Raw genomic sequence first — 19,377 nt, 5'->3', positions numbered from 1 at the left:
ATATGAAGAGCTTTTGTATTTTATTTCATTTTTTTACAGATTAAGTGATGGTAATGCTTACTTGTTCCAGTGTAAGGACAATACTGAAGTGAATTACTGGATTGATTGCCTGAATGAGGGCAGCAAACACCAATCAGATCAACAACGATCTGCCACAATGCCTGTGGACTCATCAAACGCTGGCAAGAAGCCTAAGTCCGGCAAAGGCTTTTTCACTCTCAAGAAATGAGAGGCTTTAGTATATTAAAATATTTAGCTTACATAAATTTCACACTCACTTTATTACTATAATATAGAGTTGATTTAAAAAAGCGTGTAAATTAAAAATTTGAAATTCCAAATCTAGACAATTTGAGTGCTGATAGTGAATTTGAGCACAATGATAGGCTGTTAGCTGGCTTATGCACATTTAATGTGTAAAGCAAACTTAATTAATTGTAAAGTTTACTTAATAATGAATATGTGTCTCACTGTATATCAATTGATGTAATAGTCAATGAAGTGATGTAGATTTTAGAATTTAAATTATTATTATTATTATTAAGAATTATTGGTAGATATTAAATGATTTAGTGAATCAGATCGGAATTAATTTCCCAGCAGATTGCATATGGAATGGACGTTGCCTAAGTTTTCAATTATGACAGCTTTTTTGGCTGTTACAATTGTAGACAAGCGAGTGTTTTCGGTTTTTGTAGTTTCGTAAGTCATTGTAGGTAAACATAACCAAAGTATTCCAAGAATTATGTGTATCAATAAATTTCAATATAGCTCTGATGAAAGTTTTCAATTCTCGGAGAAAATAAACTTGCGTATTCATTATCTCATATAGAAAATATGAAGACAGTCATAACATGGTGTATTTTGTTGCTATAATAACAGCTTAATTATCCCTAGAATTGGGTGGTTGTTGTATTTTTTTTCTTGTGTTAAAGTTCACCACCCTTATTTTTGGTAATTAGCAAATTAAATTTATGTGTCGGAAATGTTTTGTTTGTTTCCTTCTGGTTGTTGTTGTGTGTGCGCGCACGAGTGTAAGCATCTCATGAACATTTGAACAAGAGATTAACATAATTAAACCAAAACTGTATTTGAGAAGCCAATTATGCACATTTTTGTTTCTTCTATCAAAATAATTAACAAAGTGGGTGTAATTAAATGAATTAATCTTGTTTCTTTATATTTTGTATCTGATTTTCAAATTGTTTAGTTTTACATCATGACACTATTATTCTTTTCTTAATGAATTTTCAATCATTAATTTTTTATTTTGTATTAGAAATGATAACTTGCATTAATGAATTTTCACATTTAAATATATGTTTAGCCTAGGCATAGTGATGCATTGACATGTGTTGTCAGTGCCATCAATACAATAGTTGTGTATATGAACGTGATCTGTGTTATTATTTGTAGAGGTATACTTTGTAGGCTTCATATTATTGTAGTCAGTTGATAATACCACAAGAGATTTGGTGCATATAGCAACACATTTTGACACGTAACAGTTTAACAATGGAAAAAATATCGTGCAGATTGAATATAAAATGAAAAATTAGCTCACGCAGTTGGCTATAAATGAATCTCATAATGATTTGAACTAAAAGTATTTCCATGTTTCAACAAATGGTGCCAGTTCAGTAATAAACATACTTTAAAATGATTTGCTATTTTTTACTTTAATTTTGTTTGTGATAATGTTGCTTGGTTTGGAATGATGATATACAATTCTTTAAAGATTCTTAAAGTGCACAGTATTGAATATGATTCACAGCATTTGGAATTTCAACATCATAGCCTTTAGATAATCCTAACTTATATTAATAGGTTAATTTTTTTTAAATTTTTGTTTTTAAATAATTTTTTGGCTGTTCATTATATCGCTTTCTTTAATCTCTTTGTGAAATCAGTTTCTTGAGTTGGTTGATACTAAGGTAGTTGTTACAAGTATTGGCATACTTCCTATGTGGCATGCAAGCAAGCAATCATTAAACAATGTGAAAATAATACTGCTCTTGTGTTCTTTGTTTTTAAATGTATTTGCCTTGAGGGTATAGTTATATCAAACCTGGAGCTCTTGTAGCAGGGTTATGATTCTAATACTGCACAGAATTGAATATACAAGTAACTATCTGGTATTCGTCGAGCAAAATCTTGGGAGGTCTATGACGTATTAGATGGCTTGATATTCTGCATCTGCCAATGGATACTCCGTCTCAAAACTCTTGAAGAAGCAATGACGAGGTCAAATAAATTAGAACAGGAATTACACATGCAGCTCAACAGATGTGACAGGGTCAGAGGTAATTTTCCCCTGTCTGACAATCGTAGTCCCCTTGTCCAATTGGGTTGTTGGACTAAAAAATATTTATTTGCCAATATTGTGATTGTTGCACAAGCCATGAAACCGTGAACCCTACCTGAAATTTTATACCAGGACCCTGACTGAAGCATTAGGATCATTTGTTCACACATCCTGTCGGACTTGCTCAACCCCTGTAGACAAATTTCTGGAAGCACTGTTGTCAAAAGCAACTCTACATGGATGGATTCAGAAAATGTTGAAGGACTGCAAACGCTAGCATGATTTTTAACTACCCAAGCCCAATTCTTTTGTTCAGCAAATTTTCAGATAAGGGAGTATGCATTGCATGACTTTTTGGTTGGGGTATGCGTACCACGTCTGCATAAGCCATAGGCGGATTCAAGGGGGCCCAGCCGGCTCGGCCCCCCTCCCCCTAAATATTTAAAAAATTGTAAAATATTTGGGGGAAAATTTCATTAAAAGCCTCAGAGTGCCATTTCCGGCCATCTAGAGGTGCCATAATCGTAAGTTCCGTACCTCAGCCCCAACCATGGTGGGACTGTGGTGGTATAAACTCCATGGGCCCCCTGTATTTCAAATTCTTGGATCCGTCACTGTAAACACACCACTGCACAGGTGGCATCATCAAGCGAGCTGAGAGCATAAAGTAATTGCTTGCTATTATCAGTATTGATGTCTTTAATGATTCAGTAGAAACTTGCTCTTTAGTGTATCTTCTAACAAATCAAGTAACATCACGATGTTTTTTTTTATTTGTCTCACTTCGACTAGGCCCGATGTTGTCCTGATTGATGGACCCACTATATTATTGGGTGAATTTACAGTTCCGCATATTAATGCAAGAGTCTTAACAATGCGAAAATTAGGAAATAAAATAAATCTATCTCCAACTCATTCAAGAATTAAGGGAACAATTTTCTGAAGTGCGCTACGTCACTCTGGAAATAGGTTCACTTGGTCATTCAATAAGTAACGACATCGAGCCTAACTTCAATATTCTTTGCGGTAAAAATTTTGTCAAAATTAACTCTTGGAGGCATTATGCAAGATCTTTGTAGGACATCCATTCAATGTTCAAAGTACATTTTGCAGTGCAGAAAGTTTGAAACATGGTCTTCTTTTTTCGCCATCACATTCTTATTACTTTCACGGCAGGCTTGTGCACCTATGATCGATGCCCTGCAAGTCTGCATAATGCATCTAAGGAGTACTGTTCTGCAATCTGAGGGTAAATTCAATTCAACATGTGTTCCCCCTTTTTTTTAAATTTATTTATTTGTGTCATTTATTTTTTCAGTGTCTTGCTATGCCCCCTAAGAGCATCGGGGCGTTGTCGATCGTCGCTTATAATGTTTCGAACAATTTAGGGGTTTCAAAGGTTTATTTAATGGATTGTAAAGTCTACTGATACTTACATAATGCATATAATATTTTTTTCTCCCCGAAAAATTGTGGTTTTTTTCCCCGACGAAAAATAAAAACTCCCTCATCAGTTTTTATTCTTTGATAGAGTGATAAACTAATAATTTTTATGGGGCCTAACATATCACTGATATAAAAGGAAGAGACAAAAGCTAAAAAGAAAACAGTCAAACCGTAAAATTGAAACGTTTGAGAGTTTGCACACTCTGTAATGTTTTAGTGCAGGTTATCTTTTGCGGTCAAAAAACAACATTTACTTAATTCAAAAAAACTGACCGACCGAACATATTTTAACTATATGAAAAGAAATGGTATATAAAATACGTTGAAACAATTGAATAAAAAGCTGAGCTAGCAAAATTGAAAAGTAACTAAAGAAATGTTAATACATGCATGTGCAGGTAAATACAAGCAACATAATACAGAACGTGATTTCCGTTTACAAAGAAATGATATCCCGTGACAGTTTGCGAATTTGTGTAATATTAGGTGTAAGATTCATCCGTTCTAAATACAGATGACTGTATGATACACCATCTGTATCATACAGTCTGGATATCTATATGGGCCGTAAAGAGTAAATGGGATCCGTCTGGTTTACTGACTGCAAGTTTAATATCAATACTAACCCTTTAAGATCGGCTAAGATGGGTGGTTATTTTTCTTAATAGGTACTTGTCACCGGAGCACAGTCATCGGTGCAATCGCACCGACCGCCACGCAACTGGCCTGAGGTTTGCAGAGCATGGAAGAGTTAGAGGTTCCCATGTGCGATAGGGCCTAGGGAGGCATTACATCTATAAAGTAAAACAGTTTTACAGGCTTCAAAATATTTGACGAAAAAACTAAGTTTTACAATTAGATACCTGAAAAACACAATCTACTTGTAATTTACATAGATTTAGCCAAACAATAAATGTACCAGTTACCTACAAAATATTTAACACAAGTTGCACATGTGTCCTAATTAGTTTTACAATCAACACGCCGATCAACTTGAAATTATATTTTCAGTTCATCATATTTCCACGCCGAAGTCTCAGTGCATCACCTGATCAGAGAAAGACCAAATGAAAGCTTAGCAAAAATCGTCGAACGGAGATAATGACTTAAAGTATATTCCCTAATTTTACATACAGATAAAAGTCTCTAGGAGTGAAAACTTTACATGTACTGGCTGAGATGAAAGAATAATGATTATTTAGATTCCTAATAAAGGTTATACACAATCATTAATTACTCTAACAAAAATGAAGTTAATGTTATTATTAAGCAGAAAGCAGAAACAAACACCATAATCACGAGTTCTGTGTGAAGTTCTTCTAATCCTTCCCTTTAATCATTAGCTTTTCCCCTTCAGCGGTTGAAAAATAGGTCAACATTCTCCTTAACTTCCCAGTGAGACATTTCGTGTACTTCTCTTTGATCTCCTCCTGTTGTTTTTTCAACCATCTGTCGACGTAATTCTCGTCATTTCCAGACTGTGGAATGCATTCAAAGTCGGTTGTTATTCCAGGTATCATGGCGAAGAACTCCCTACAACCTTGCCTGATCTCCTTTGCTTCATTTTTCATCAGTAAGTAGTGCTGCTTTTTGGCATCCTCCATAGCCATTTCCCCTCTGTTATGAAATGTAGTGAGCTCTTCTTCAACCACTTTGAAAAAACCAGCGATACTCTCCAAACCACCAATGAATTCCGCTAGAGCTGGAATCATGGCCTCACTTATCACAACAACTGCTGCATTATTGACAACGCATTGAGCATTTTTCGCTACCGAATTCACCAAATCATCATCAGCACTCTTGCATAGTAATGGTGTTGCAACTACATTTACAACTGGAACAAAGAAAAGCGCAGCCGCCCAGATACTTTTGGTTTGAGCAGACTCTTCTAGTTCTCTTTTTTTTTTCTCTAATTCCTTCGTCAAGTTCTTCAGTTCGGCAACGAGTACCTTTGCTTCATCCTGTCTCTCCTTCAATGGGGTCATTATCTTCTTGTGCAGTTCGACAATTTCCACACAGCATTGCTGATAACCTTTTACATCCTCCAAGATGTCAGGGAGAATTTCTTTCCAATCCTCAAAACCAAGTGCTTCGTAGTTCTCAAAGAAGTCTTTGAGGTTTCTCACCAGCATGGTAGATGCTGGTAGAACTCCTTTGACATAGACCAAAGCATCTTTCCTGGTGTCGTCTCGTATCTTGTTGATCTTCCTGGTGGTGTCTGACGATCCGCTCAGCGCTGTCTCCGCATAGAGAGATCTCATACAGAGGGAAAACACCCGCATTCTTTTCGGTACGTCCTTCACGGTAACTGCGAGATCATTTAATTGAGTTTCAACAACAGACATCTGTAAGGTAAAGAAGAAAATTAGGAGTTAAATCCTAAAAAGGCAATTTGTGTTGGGGAAATTTCAATTTTACAGTGAACTGTATTGACATATTTCTAAGCGTGTATGTTAACGCACCGAAAGGGGAGCTTAAATAACGCTGCAAGAAAATGAAATGGATTTGTTCATAGTACTCAAATCAATCTCATGAATTGTAGATAGGCACGAGGCGTAAAATGGCTTTGCAAAGTTTTGGAAAGGGGTCGAGAAACCTATACGGGGCCTACATCATTGCAACTTGAGATCTGAATTATTTCGTTTCACTGATGAAACTGCAGAAAGCATAAGCATGAATAAATACAACACAAGACAACAGTATAATCATCGGCTAGGTCGTGACAGTAAGCATGTCTCATGTAATAATAAATAATAAATAATAATAATAATAATAATAATAATAATAATAATAATAATAATAATAATAATAATAATAAATGGATTTATAGAGCGCAAATAAACGAGGTCTCTATCCGCTCGGGACTAGATGTCGCACTTTTCAATAACTTTCTCCTCCCCTGAGGGTCACTTCATGTACTGCAGCCATTAAACCGGCGTAGAAACCGCTTTTTGTCGATAATACACAATGCCTATTGAAAAAAGAAGTGTCAGTTTACCACTTTTAATATTGCTGGTTACAAAATGTAATCATTTTAAGCGGTTATAACTACATGGAAAATTGTATTACATTGTACAATTTTGCTTCCTAATAGTTTGATTTTCAATAAAAAAAAATTATCACTTATCTAACAAACAATTCATGCCTAGAAAATGATATGCCAATGATTACACGTGCATTGAGTGTATCAGCATTGGCTATAATTACTCAATAATTAAGGAAATCTTCGGGAAAGTAAGTACTTTATGGTCACCATGGGCGTCGATCGGTGGGGGACAGGGGACGCCCCCCCTCACTTTTCAAAGTAGGGGGACATCATATCGATTTTCTTCCCCCCCCCCCATTTTTCACCAATCTTCTATAACTAGAAATTGCAAATTGCAAGTGAAGTGCTGCGAAGTAAAACTGCATATAAATGTTCTTCGAACAAAATTATTTATGCGAGTCAAGTGAAAATAATGAACAATAAATATATAACAAATAATATGAGACACGACCCATTGTCTATATTAGAACAGCGTTGGTACCGTGGGATGCCAGTCAATTCGAGCGGATGTCAGTTCGAGCGGATGCCAGTTCGAGCGGATGCATTTAGTGCGAACTATAACAAGGGCGAATTTATCGTCGTCGTATTCTTGTATTTGTTTGTTTTAAATGCAAAAAAATGCTCTGATTACTAAGGTTCTGAAAGGTTTTTAGTACTTTTTGATAATTACTCCATGTTTGAATCACAGTCTTGGCAACTCCGACTACCAAGATGGCCGCTAACAAGTTAAAACTATAATAGAATTGCGCACTTTTCATCTTAAAAAAGAAGAAAGTGTATGTTTTACTAGAGTGCACGAGAAGCACACACACAAGACGAGTGACCATTATTTTTTTCATGGTAAACAAAGTGGGGTGGCTAGCCACCCTATTCACTACCCCTCCCTTCACCTTCACCAGATCCGCCACTGGTTGGGGTTCTGAATTAAAAAAATCAAATTATATTTGTAATTGAGTTATGCTACTCACTTATCTATTCTAGAACTGTTGTGTTGAATCCACCTCTGCTCAAAGCATTCTTTATCCAGAATAGTCATAATCACGAAAAATGGACATGAAAAACCAGATCACATCCTAAAAACAAACAGCAGTCACTAAGACATACATCAGGAGCTGACTTGATGGAGTTTAATGTCATACCCAGGGAAGGGCACAGATCTGTTTTGAAGGGTGGAGGGGGAGAGACCAAAAGGTCCACTGATTAATCTCAAAAGTCCCTCTCTGGGCCCAGCTGTATTTCAAATTACTGGATCCGCCACTTGATATTTTGAAAATTTCGTATGGAAATAAATGTTAATTGCATTGCTTACAATTAAAAAAAAGGCTATATGCGCCAGAGCTTCCGGGGCTTCGCCCCCTGGTCCCCAACCAAGGGCAGCCCAAGGCTTTTTTTTCATTTCGCCTCCCCCCCCCCGACCCACTTTTAATCACGGATCAACGCCCTTGATGGTCACTAATTTGGACAAGGCGATTTCGTGGGAATAATATATTGGTTGGAAACAAAAAGTCTATGTACGCCACTGCCTTGGATACCTCCCCGTATTATTAGGAGCTTCTTTATGTACTGAGTGTAGGGTGGAAATGCCACCCCAATGAACGAGACTTATTTTCAGCCCGTTATAAAAAAACATACTTTTCCAGAGCCGTCGGAACCGGACCGCTTTTTCTCAATTCAAATATTTTAAAATAAATATATACCGATACCCATAAAATGTATGAATTTATTATTAATGTTCGCATCACATTGTCTTTTTTATGTTATAGATTTTAATAAAATTCCACCATGCGCTTCTTTTTGTATTGCCTATGTACATTTGGATTTTTTAATAATCTTACATTTTAGTAATTATTATAGATTTTAAAAATGTTTGGGGGTATAAAATTTAATAACAATTAACTATTTACAATTTTGGGGGTTAAAGTCGACTGAACTGGACACAAATGTATACGGGTCAAGTCGGCCCTGATTACTTGCATTCTAAATGTAAACCACTGAAGTGAAGAACATACATTTGTATAAAGTATCCACATGTCCTATTTCCCGGCAGAGAAGTCATTTTTTCAACCATGGTGGAGCCGAGATGGATCGTATCTAGTCCACTTCTATTAACTTTAAATATTGTGTCTGCCCCATTCATGGGGTTGAAATATGTAGCTACGTTGCAGGTTGCTAGCTGCTATTTCTGGAAATCTGGATATTGTATATTTTTTTTCAAAATGTGTGTACATCAGGAGGCCCACCATGTTGGGGTTAAAGTAAGTATAAATATCTCCACTTAACTTTGGCGTCTAGAGCTGCCATTTTTTTTTCTAAAATTTCCCACCTCAGCCCAACCATGGTGGGGCTGAGTAGGGTATAGTCTCTATTTCCATACTAATTTAAAATATTGTGGCTTCCCCCTTGAGGGAAAGGGTAATGATCCACAGGTTGCCAGCAGGGTCTCTGGGCATCCAGAGGTGCCAAAAAGTAGTTTACCAACATAGTGGGCCAACATGGTGGGAATAAGGTGGGTATGCACTCAAACCCCAATAACTTTAAATCCTGATCAGTGCATAGAAGTAATAGATCTGCAGTTTAGCAGCCACTGCCTTCCGCTCTTATTTGTTATAATGGCCATACCACTTGTAAAATGCTTCAAACTGACATGTGGACCCTTACCACCGAAGCCTTTTGCACACCCGACACAATATAAATAATATGCCTAATCATATTTACACGAGTTGCCGGGTATTGCACTTTTTATTGTAATTTCCTTTACCACTCCCAGCGAGAGCGTGTGTCTACTAGTTTTAATCAGAAAGTCAAAATAATGATTAATCAATAAACCAATTTATCTGAGTCTATTGTATTTAGTTATTTTTTTATCATGCTTACTTTATAAATCTACTCGTAATTCAGTAATGTTTTAATATTACTGCAATTTGTTTTTGATATCAATGCTAATTAGCATCAACATTATATACATGACTATGAAAATAATAATTTAAACAAAAAGCAACCGCTAGTTAATAGCTTAGTATGTCATCAAAACAGCATACAAATCGTTGTAGTCTTGGCAACATAGAATTAAAATATAAGCTGCAAGCGAGAGCGTGTCATAAAATGAATCGCTCGAACTTTTTACTATCAAAGAAAAAAAAAAAACCCACTAGCTTATAGCTTAGTGTAGTAGGCCTATGTCATCAATACAGCATACAAATCGTTGTTGCCTTGGCAACATAGAATTAAAATGTAAGATGCCGGCCATAGCGTGTCATGAAATGAATCGCTCGAACTGGTATCCGCTCGAACTGAATCTGTGGTACCTCGTGCACGATTTGTTTCAAGTGCATATATTACGATTGCCATTGCCAATTTAACTGTTCATATACCATATTGAAGTTGGTGATCATGCCTTTTTTTAATTGTCCAAAATCCAAGTTTAACAATTCCACAGTCTTTTGCCATCCAAATTTTTAACCACTCGACCGTTTGACATCATGGACCAGAGCGGTCCTGTATTCGTGGATATGGGAAGCATGTCCGCAGTTAACAACCCAAATTTATTAAGTACCGCACCCCCCCCCCCCCACGCTTTTGCTGTAAGGCCAAATAAAAAAATATTGTGTTGGCCACACCAGACCGACCCAAAATGTTCGAAATTGTGGGTCGGCATTTTAGTTTTTTTTTTTTTTTTTTACAACGAATTTATTTTTTAATGAGCTAAACATGCTAGAATGGGCCTATCTTGCCAGGGTAGGCGATGCGACAGTGTTATGTGATCGTTATGCGCTTCAATATAGATTAAAAGATTGTTTAATTTTTGTGTATTTTCTACTTTTAAACATAAACAAATTAGGGCCTATTGGTTAAAAAAAATAACTTTTCCTACCGTATTTTTTTTTTTTTTTTTTTTTTTTTTTGGCCTAATGGCTGGACCACTTGCAAAATGCTTCCGACGTCTATGCTTTCTTTGAGAAAAAAATTGTGGCAGCTTTTGGATCATAGGGGAGGTCTCCCTCTAACCAGATATTAATGTGGAAATTTGGGCAATATGCTGATATTTTTTCGGGCACTGCAAGAAAAAACCACAACTGAACTTCAACAATCTTGTTTGAGGAGAATATAGTTCTGTAAACAACTCAGGTAATTAGACTAACGATCTAAGATCGCCCGACTAATACTGGTAGCAATATTATATTTGTAAGCAACTACAATGACCGCATCCCCGTTAGAAGGTCATTTTTTTCGATTTCCAGAGGGTTCTGTTGTCTTTTGATGTAAGTTTTATTTTGATTGGTTTAAAAAAGGGTCTGTCATTTTTACAAATTACCGTATGAAAGGAGGGTGCGAATGGTCAGTTTTTCATAGACGCATTTTACATTGAGCCAGGATAGGCGAGTGCTATGGTTTAGGTGAAACCTGTAAACGTTTTGTCAGAATATCGAACAATTCATTAAAGTATGTCATTAAATATCTGTATCTTGGTGTTTAATAATGATCACAGAAGAATTCTAGTGAAATATTTTTTTCGAAATGTTGCTACTATTACGCCAAAATTTCATGTTTAAAATGTGTTAGTGTCACAGCATCTGTACACCGCTGGCGTTGATTGAGATGGATCGTACCATTTTCTAGACAGGGTAACAGTTTATTAATAACATCAATATGGTCACTATAGCTGTCCGTGTTTGCTGCTGGTAAGATAGTGTTCCTGAGCCTATAGTTCTTTGTACCCCGCAGTATAATGCAATATTCCAAGGATGACTCGTGTGGCTGATAAGGGAATAGGCCTCAGCGCGAAGGATTAAAATTGCATTTTTTGGTTGCAAAATACTCTACATAAGATCGATATGCGGAAGTACTATGCTTCTGCATTGAGTTTCCTGTGTTAAAAACATGATTTACTATACTATACGTCCTTATAAAACATAACTTGTACTTTATAATAAGAGAAATCTGTATATTATCGGTACCTGAAACAGTAGCAGTACGAAATACTTAAAGAAATACTTTCTTTATGTTTCTGCATTGTAATTATGCCTATTTTAATACATTACTTAATAGATATGCTTTTCTTTTTCCATTCTAATTACAGAGGTCAAAAACATTTTTCAATTCATGAAGTGGTGTAGAATAGTCTTTCGAGAACATTTTCCAGATAAAATTAATGTGATACAACCCTCCGTTATGGAGTTATGAATTTTTAGATAACATGAGGACAAGAATTTAGCCTCAAAGCTTATCTTATTTCTGTTGGTTACGCACCCACTGACTTGGGTTGTTTGTTATCACTTCAAGGTGTCTACCGATTCGCCAAAAGGCGTATAGGGTGTCTATAAAACGGAGACCTTTTAAGTATTTCTTGATATTTTTCATTTTATTCCAATGAAATAGGTACTTGGCAACTGTTTTATTATGATTTTGAAATACTTTCAATAAGATAATTGAGAAATAATTTGAGGTCTTCGTTTTTCGGGTCTTCGGTCTCCGTTTTGTAGGACCATAGAGGGTGTCTATAAAACGAAGACTCTTGAAAATTTCAGAGACCCAAAAAATGTAATTTTGATTTTGAGAAAAAATAGGGGTCTTCATTTTATAGACACCCGGACTTACGTCTCTTACTTTCACTTACCTTGATTTTGGCCGTTGCTTAGATTGTGGTAACCAGTATAATGACTTTAAGCGTCGGGTGTGCGAGCAGGACGTTTCAACTTGAGTCGGTTGTTGAAATAAGGTAGATGTTTGGGGTTTCCCATTTAAACGATTCGGAGCAAGCAGTGACTCATTATGCGAATGATGTTCTATTTTTCTAATAACCAATGACATGTCAGAAACACTCCTTTATAACCTCCCATTGAATATCATCAGCAAATACCGGGCTCGGGCTAGCCCGAAATAGAAAATAAAACTTCCTGTCTTTAAAAGTAGGCCTAATTCCAAGAAATTTGATTGTATATTCTTACAACGGTATGAATGCAGTTTACATAGCCTTTCTATGCTCTTAGCAATAGCATCCCTATTAAGCTACGTTCACATCAAGCCCGGATTCCGGTCCGGAGAAAAAAATCGTGAAAAATGGTTCAGTGGTAAATAAGAGGACCGTTCACATCAAATTCGTACGATTTCTAATCCGGACTCCGGATCCGGACCGATGGATCTGAGAGCCATTTGTATCAAAGATAATAAATAGCAGAAGATAGAGCAGCTACTCAATATAGTGGAACATCCGTTTCGGCAGATTTCTGACAAACCTGGGTTAATGACAGATAAACCATGTTTATCGACCGATATGTAGGCCAGAAATCTAAAAAACTTATACTCATTATGTGGCACACAATTTAATGCCACCGAAAGAGTTTTAACTGCATAATGCTACGGTTGCATATCCCCACCCACGGGGTTAATTATTCATGCCTCAGCAAGAAATGCGCGCAAATTTTTAGATTTTTAGGCACTTTTAGGGGGTGAAAATGGCATCTTGATCTTCAAGAGGTGGAAAAAGTTTTTCTACAGAGATGGATATTTTCCCCTTGTCCCCCGGTGGTTACGCCACTGCGGAGAATATCTGGCGGCCGATCAAAGGAGGTATGGACACTTTTTGAAGTGGAGAAGAGGTTGCAGGGTGTTGTGAGTCTAGTCATTATGATATCTTCCTTTTTATTCTTGTCTTTATTTTTCTATTTTTTTTGACTTTTTATTTTCCTTTTCCCCTTCTTTCTCTTTTTGTCCTTCTCCCCTCTTTCTTTTCTCTTATTACCCAGCCCGGTACGACGTCTTGGTCAGCCCGGTAAAACCGTCAGGGGGAAGTCTGCCCCCTCCCCGCCTCCCGCCTGTTACGCCACTGATTGTGCTTAGTTGATGCTTTGATGTTTAATGTGCAGCATTGGCTGCGATTTTGTTGTAAATAAAAGAAACTGCAAGTTCAGAAGGAGCAACTTCTTTGCCTGTTTCAAATGATCGAAATATTTTTTGAGGTCTATCCGATTACATATTCTCAAAAAAATGCTAAGCCTATAAACAATAACCTATTTTTTGTTATTCTTCTGTATCTTTAATATGATGTTTGTGACATTTATTTTGCTTCAGACAAAACCCAAGTGACGTACCAAACTACGGTTATTAGATTAATATGAAATCCTTTATGGTTTCCTTAGTTTAAAGCTGTAATGACGATTATGTATTACAAATCTGGTGACATGAATAGTAAAAAGGTTCAAACCATAGCCCCCTATCCCTAAATACATTAGTAGAATTTCCCATCTGAATAACCTTTCAGGAATTTTCTATTTTTACCAAGAAAAAAAAAACGTTATTAAAGGAGATATCTCGCGTCTCCAAAAGTTGTGAAGAAGCATATTTTCACCCGTTTCAAATGATCCAAATACATATCCGATTACATATCCTCTGTAATTTGCTGTATAAAATAACCTATATTTTAAAATTCTTTTGTATCTTTAATATAATGTTTGTGATATTTGTTTTGCGTCACAGACATACCCCAAGCCGTATAACCAGTGATGCGAATTATATTATGCCAAGAGCTGATGGGAAATTATACTAAATTATGCTAAACGTAAAAATAGCACCCCTCTCGAAAAAGCTCCCCCTCCCATAAAGACAATATTATTTTATTATTTTGACACCTGTCAAATTAAATAATTAAATTATTGCCTATAACCTGGGATCTGTGTAGTTTGTAGACCAGTACTACGTGACATTTCCAATGACGGGTCGTTTAGTACATCAATTTTATACACAAAAATAAATATAAATGTCTACCTCGAACAAACTCCTCAAAAACCCCCGTAAATATAATGGAAACATTATGGCTGATTATGCGAAGTTAGTAAAGCAATCGTAGGTTTATTACACCGAGGGGCGCATAGATCTGTTTTGAAAGGTGAGGGGACAGTCGTGGGAGCACACCTACCTCAACCAGAAAATGGGGCTGGGGCGCGAATAGCACTTCTAGATGGCCGGAAATGACACTGTTATAGTAAAGTTCATCATCCTCATTTATATTAAAAATGAAGCGCCAACAAATTTCTCATGATACGTGGTGGACCTTGGATTTAAAAATAGAGGGGGCAGAGAGGAACGTTTAAATATGGAAGGTCTATACCACCTCAGCTACACCATGGTTGGGGCTGAGGTAGGTGGGACATTTTGAAGACAACTCTATGACCGGAAATCAAGGACTTTTAACTGTTACTAGGATAGGAAGCTGGTTTGTTTAAGCCCTAACTTGAATTAGCCTTATGAGTGGTATTGTTATGCTAATGAGCCAGGTAAGTACAATCTTGTAACTGTCTCTTATACACATCTAGATGTGTATAAGAGACAGCGTTTAAATATGGAAGGTCTATACACCTCAGCTCCTCCATGGTTGGGGCTGAGGTAGGTGGGACATTTTGAGGACAACTCTACGACCGGAAATGACACTCATATAGTAAAATTAAAAATAAAGATCCAAAAAATTTCTCATGATCCGTGGGGATCCAAAATAAAGAGGTACCAGGGAGGGGCCATTAGAGGTGGAAGGTCTTGGTCAAAATTATGCTAAAGAGTATGCTAAATTTGCTGAAATTGACACATATGATAGATGCCAAATGATCACATGACGCATGATAGATGCCAAATGATTTAATATGCCAAATAGCATATTTATGCTATGTCTGGTTGCTATGAACCCAAGTGACCTCTCTCTATGGTGTTTAGATTAATATGAAATCCGGTAAGGTTTTCTAAGCTGTAATGACGATTATGAATCTGGTGAGTAGGAATTTAAAGGCTGCAGGTTAAAAACATATCCCAACAGATGAATTTCCCTTCTCAATAACCTTTCAGGAATTCCCCTTTCGATTTTCACCAAGAAAAAAACGTTATTAAAGGACATATCACGCGTTTCCAAATGTTCAGAAGGAACAAATTGTCGCCCGTTTCAAATGATCTGAATATTGATGTTTGAGGTCTATCCGAGTACATATCCTCTGTAATTTGCTGTAAAAAAATAACCTATTTTTAAAAATTCTTTTGTATCTTTAATATAATGTTTGTGATATTTGTTTTGGGTCACAGACAAACCCCAAATACTTGTCTATACGTTTATTAGATTAATATAAAATCCTGCATGGTTTCCTTAGTTTAAAGCTGTAATGACGATTACGTACTACGAATCTGGTGAGTAATATTGTAAAGGCTGCAGGTTCAAGACATCTCTAAATACAGTATGGTGGAATTTCCCTCTGAATAACCTTTCATGAATTTCCCTTTCGATTTTTACCAAGAAAAACGTTATTAAATGAGATATCTCCTGTCTCAAAAAGTTCAGAAGGAGCAAATTTTCGCCTGTTTTTAATTATCCAAATATTGATGTTTGAGGTCTATCCAATTACATATCCTCTAAAAATGGATGTAAACAATAACCTTTTTTTAAAAAAAATCTTTTGTATCTTTAATATAATGTTTGTGAAATTTGTTTTGCGTCACGGACAAAACCCAAGTGACCTCTATATACGGCTTTAAGCAGAAGACTTTTGGTGATAAGAAATAGGCCTACCTTCCCCCACCATTTCCTAATGATTTAATGTTTGCCGTAAATCAAGGACTGTTACTAGGATAGGAAGCTGGTTTGTTTAAGCCCTAACTTGAATTAGCCTTATGAGTGGTATTGTTATGCTAATGAGCCAGGTAAGTACAATCTGCACATGCGCAGAAAAACAAAACTTTCCTTAGCCACACCACGGAAATATAGTAAAATTAATCGTCATCATGACATAGTAAAAAATAAAGATCCAAAAATTAAAAATAAAAGGGTACAAGGGAGAGGACTTTAGAGGTGGAAGGTCTTGGTCAAAAGCAAGCTAAATGCTAAATTTGCTGAAATTGACACATATGATAGATGCCAAATGATCACATGCACATGACGCATGATAGATGCTAAATGATTTAAATTATGCCAAATAGCATATTTATGCTAGGTCTGCTTACTATGAACCCAAGTGACCTCTTTCAACGGAGAATATGAGGTTTCCTAAGCTGTAATCTTTTGTATCTTTAATATAATGTTTGTGATATTTGTTTTGGGTCACAGACAAACCCCAAATACTTGTCTATACGTTTATTAGATTAATATAAAATCCTGCATGGTTTCCTTAGTTTAAAGCTGTAATGACGATTACGTACTACGAATCTGGTGAGTAATATTGTAAAGGCTGCAGGTTCAAGACATCTCTAAATACAGTATGGTGGAATTTCCCTCTGAATAACCTTTCATTAATTTCCCTTTCGATTTTTACCAAGAAAAACGTTGTTAAAGGAGATATCTCGTGTCTCCAAAAGTTCAGGAGCAAATTTTCGCCTGTTTTTAATGATCCAAATATTGATGTTTGAGAAATAGGCCTACCTTCCCCCACCATTATTCCTAATGATTTAATGTTTGCCGTACACAACAATATTGTCGAAATGGCATAATTATTGCACATTATAAAATCTAGTCATTTTATAAAATCCAACAAATTTCTCAAAAGCGGAGAGGTAACTAACTCACTTCCAGGGGTGGCGCCAGCGGGGAGGGGGGGGGGGGAAAGACCCCCCCGTCGAGGAGAGCTAGGATTAATTGGATCAACTGTCTCCCGTGTTTTTCATATGTCATGTAATGGCCAATTTTTGGTTACTTTTTGATTCATTTAAAAAATCGTTACCCAAAATTTAAAAAAAAATGTTTGTTTTGGTCCATGGTTCCTGTTACAACGTTAGCACCGCCAATGATATATAATCTAAGCCTAACAAGTGCCCGCACGATTGAGTAATTGGCGCCTTTACACTTAAGTGAATATGAAATATTAATATCTTGTATGTACTAGATAGTATCTTTGGCAGATAGTATGTAAACAGATATAATAACCAACACATGTGTATGACACCACATTTATTTCACTGACAACATTTGAATCTCATTTCTCAAATAAATCAAAATATTTTGAACTAAGATAAGATATTACCATGCAATAATTCATTTAAAAAAAAAAGAGAAAAGCAAATGAAATGAATTTCAATATATGATGATAATGAATATGTAAAAATATCTATTGGTTCCTACACAATGAACATGTAGGTTACATAACACCTACTGTATGCCATTCAATATTAAAAAAAAGTATACATTGGATTATCCACAAAAATGTAATTTTTATAGATTCATATAATGAACCTATGCAGTTTACACAGCTCTACCAATCTACAATTTTATGTTTATTGATCAAACTATATGATTATAATCAAACTGTGATATTCTACTATAACTCTGATAATTCAAAAATTCTTGGCAATAAGAAAGAAATCGATATTAATATATTATTATTGATATTATTGAAGGAGTCTGTGCCAATTTCAATGGACTGTTAACCGTCAAAAATTCTATGTTGCAATACATTATTTATCAAACATTATTTTTAGACATTATAAGCAACATTTTGAAACTTCAATCAAAAAATGTGAATTATGCCATTACTACAGGACTATACCATATTTTCATGTCAACAATTAATTTTACACATTGAAAGCAACATTCTATATAAACCATCACTGATACCACTGATATTCTTTAAACTAATTAATTAATTATTAAATATAATTATTTATTTATTAATTATTATTATTAATTAATTAATTATTAATTATTAGTATGTTTATTTTCAAAACACAATGCAATTATTTTAATGCAATTCTGATAACAGTAGCTATGTTTAGATTATACAAATAAATTCAATGCTTAATACTATGAACGATTTTTAGTGATTCTTTTCACAGTTAACATGATGTTTTTTCTTTGATAAGCATGCAAATTACTCAAGCACGTATTTTTTTTTTATAGCATCACAATAATTTAAGCTGACAGTCCTGAACACAGGATTGCTACACCTCGCTCGTAGAAGCTGTGTTCTTGGCCATCTACTGCAGCGCCCTCGCCTGCTGTGTTCATAGTGAGCGTGAACAGCAGCTCAGCTCTTGTATGGTTCAAATACACTGGTAGCATTACCTATAAAAAACAATAAAAAGAAAATTAATAATAATTATAATAATAAAGTAATAATAATAATAATAATATTAACAATAATAATAATAATTTATATAGCACATGTTGCACAGTACCTCCGTGCACTTTACAAATTATAAAACAAAAAGCAGAAAATTAAGAACAAACATTTGATTTTCGGCTCATTTACACAGACACGACTAATAATGCAAACAATGCTCTGTCCACTCTACAAAAGTGACAATTCAATTCAATAAAACACAAATACTGGCGATTTTGCAAATATGATATCATCATGCCCATATATGGTCAAATTACATCACAGTTGTCACAGAAAATGTGAACGTTTTTAGGCTTTAAAAAGCACTTAGGTTTTAAGAACATTATCTTTTTTCTCTCAACTGTGGAATATAATGGACATTTGGTAAGACGCTGTGGCATGGAATACTGAATACTCCACATGGAGCGGAGAATTTTGTATGTTTGCCAAGCAGCAGGCTTACGAGCAACAGTTACAGTATTATAGCATGATATTGTAAATTTATTATATTGTACTACTGT

The 19,377-nt window shown here is 35.6% G+C and overlaps 2 protein-coding genes and 1 pseudogene across 3 annotated transcripts in view; 1 reads left to right on the top strand and 2 right to left on the bottom strand.

Annotated features, from left to right (window-relative positions):
* LOC117120904 (spectrin beta chain, non-erythrocytic 1-like) overlaps window positions 1–2,009 on the top strand; it is a 68,928-nt gene extending 66,919 nt beyond the window's left edge. The window contains exon 43 of the mRNA XM_033265999.1: window positions 40–2,009. Within this exon, the coding sequence (XP_033121890.1) occupies window positions 40–229 (190 nt within the window). The 3' untranslated portion in view covers window positions 230–2,009. The remainder of the gene's footprint in view (window positions 1–39) is intronic.
* Window positions 2,010–4,303: 2,294 nt separating this feature from the next.
* LOC117120910 lies at window positions 4,304–12,526 on the bottom strand. Of its 2 annotated transcripts, none has more exons than XM_033266005.1 (2): window positions 12,412–12,526; window positions 4,304–6,096 (listed from the first exon to the last, which is right to left on the bottom strand). In XM_033266005.1, exon 2 carries the CDS (start codon window positions 6,094–6,096, stop codon window positions 5,071–5,073), a length of 1,026 nt encoding a protein of 341 aa, XP_033121896.1. In that variant the 5' UTR covers window positions 12,412–12,526; the 3' UTR covers window positions 4,304–5,070. The 2 variants fall into 2 exon arrangements, with proteins under 2 accessions (XP_033121896.1, XP_033121897.1); XM_033266006.1 differs by lacking the exon at window positions 12,412–12,526 and adding an exon at window positions 6,629–6,722.
* Window positions 12,527–18,666: 6,140 nt separating this feature from the next.
* Window positions 18,667–19,377, bottom strand: part of LOC117120903 — a 5,999-nt pseudogene continuing 5,288 nt past the window's right edge.

Source organism: Anneissia japonica, unplaced genomic scaffold, assembly GCF_011630105.1.
Source record: "Anneissia japonica isolate Jap-2015-1 unplaced genomic scaffold, ASM1163010v1 scaffold287979_len241728_cov154, whole genome shotgun sequence".
Lineage (NCBI taxonomy): Eukaryota > Metazoa > Echinodermata > Crinoidea > Comatulida > Comatulidae > Anneissia > Anneissia japonica.
Note: the sequence above shows the minus strand (reverse complement) of the source record. Positions and strands in the feature narration are given on the sequence as shown.

What these genes read in the sequence shown, in the direction of transcription:
- LOC117120910 (XM_033266005.1), bottom strand. Translation starts at nt 6,096, where the DNA reads ATGTCTGTTGTTGAAACTCAATTAAATGATCTCGCAGTTACCGTGAAG.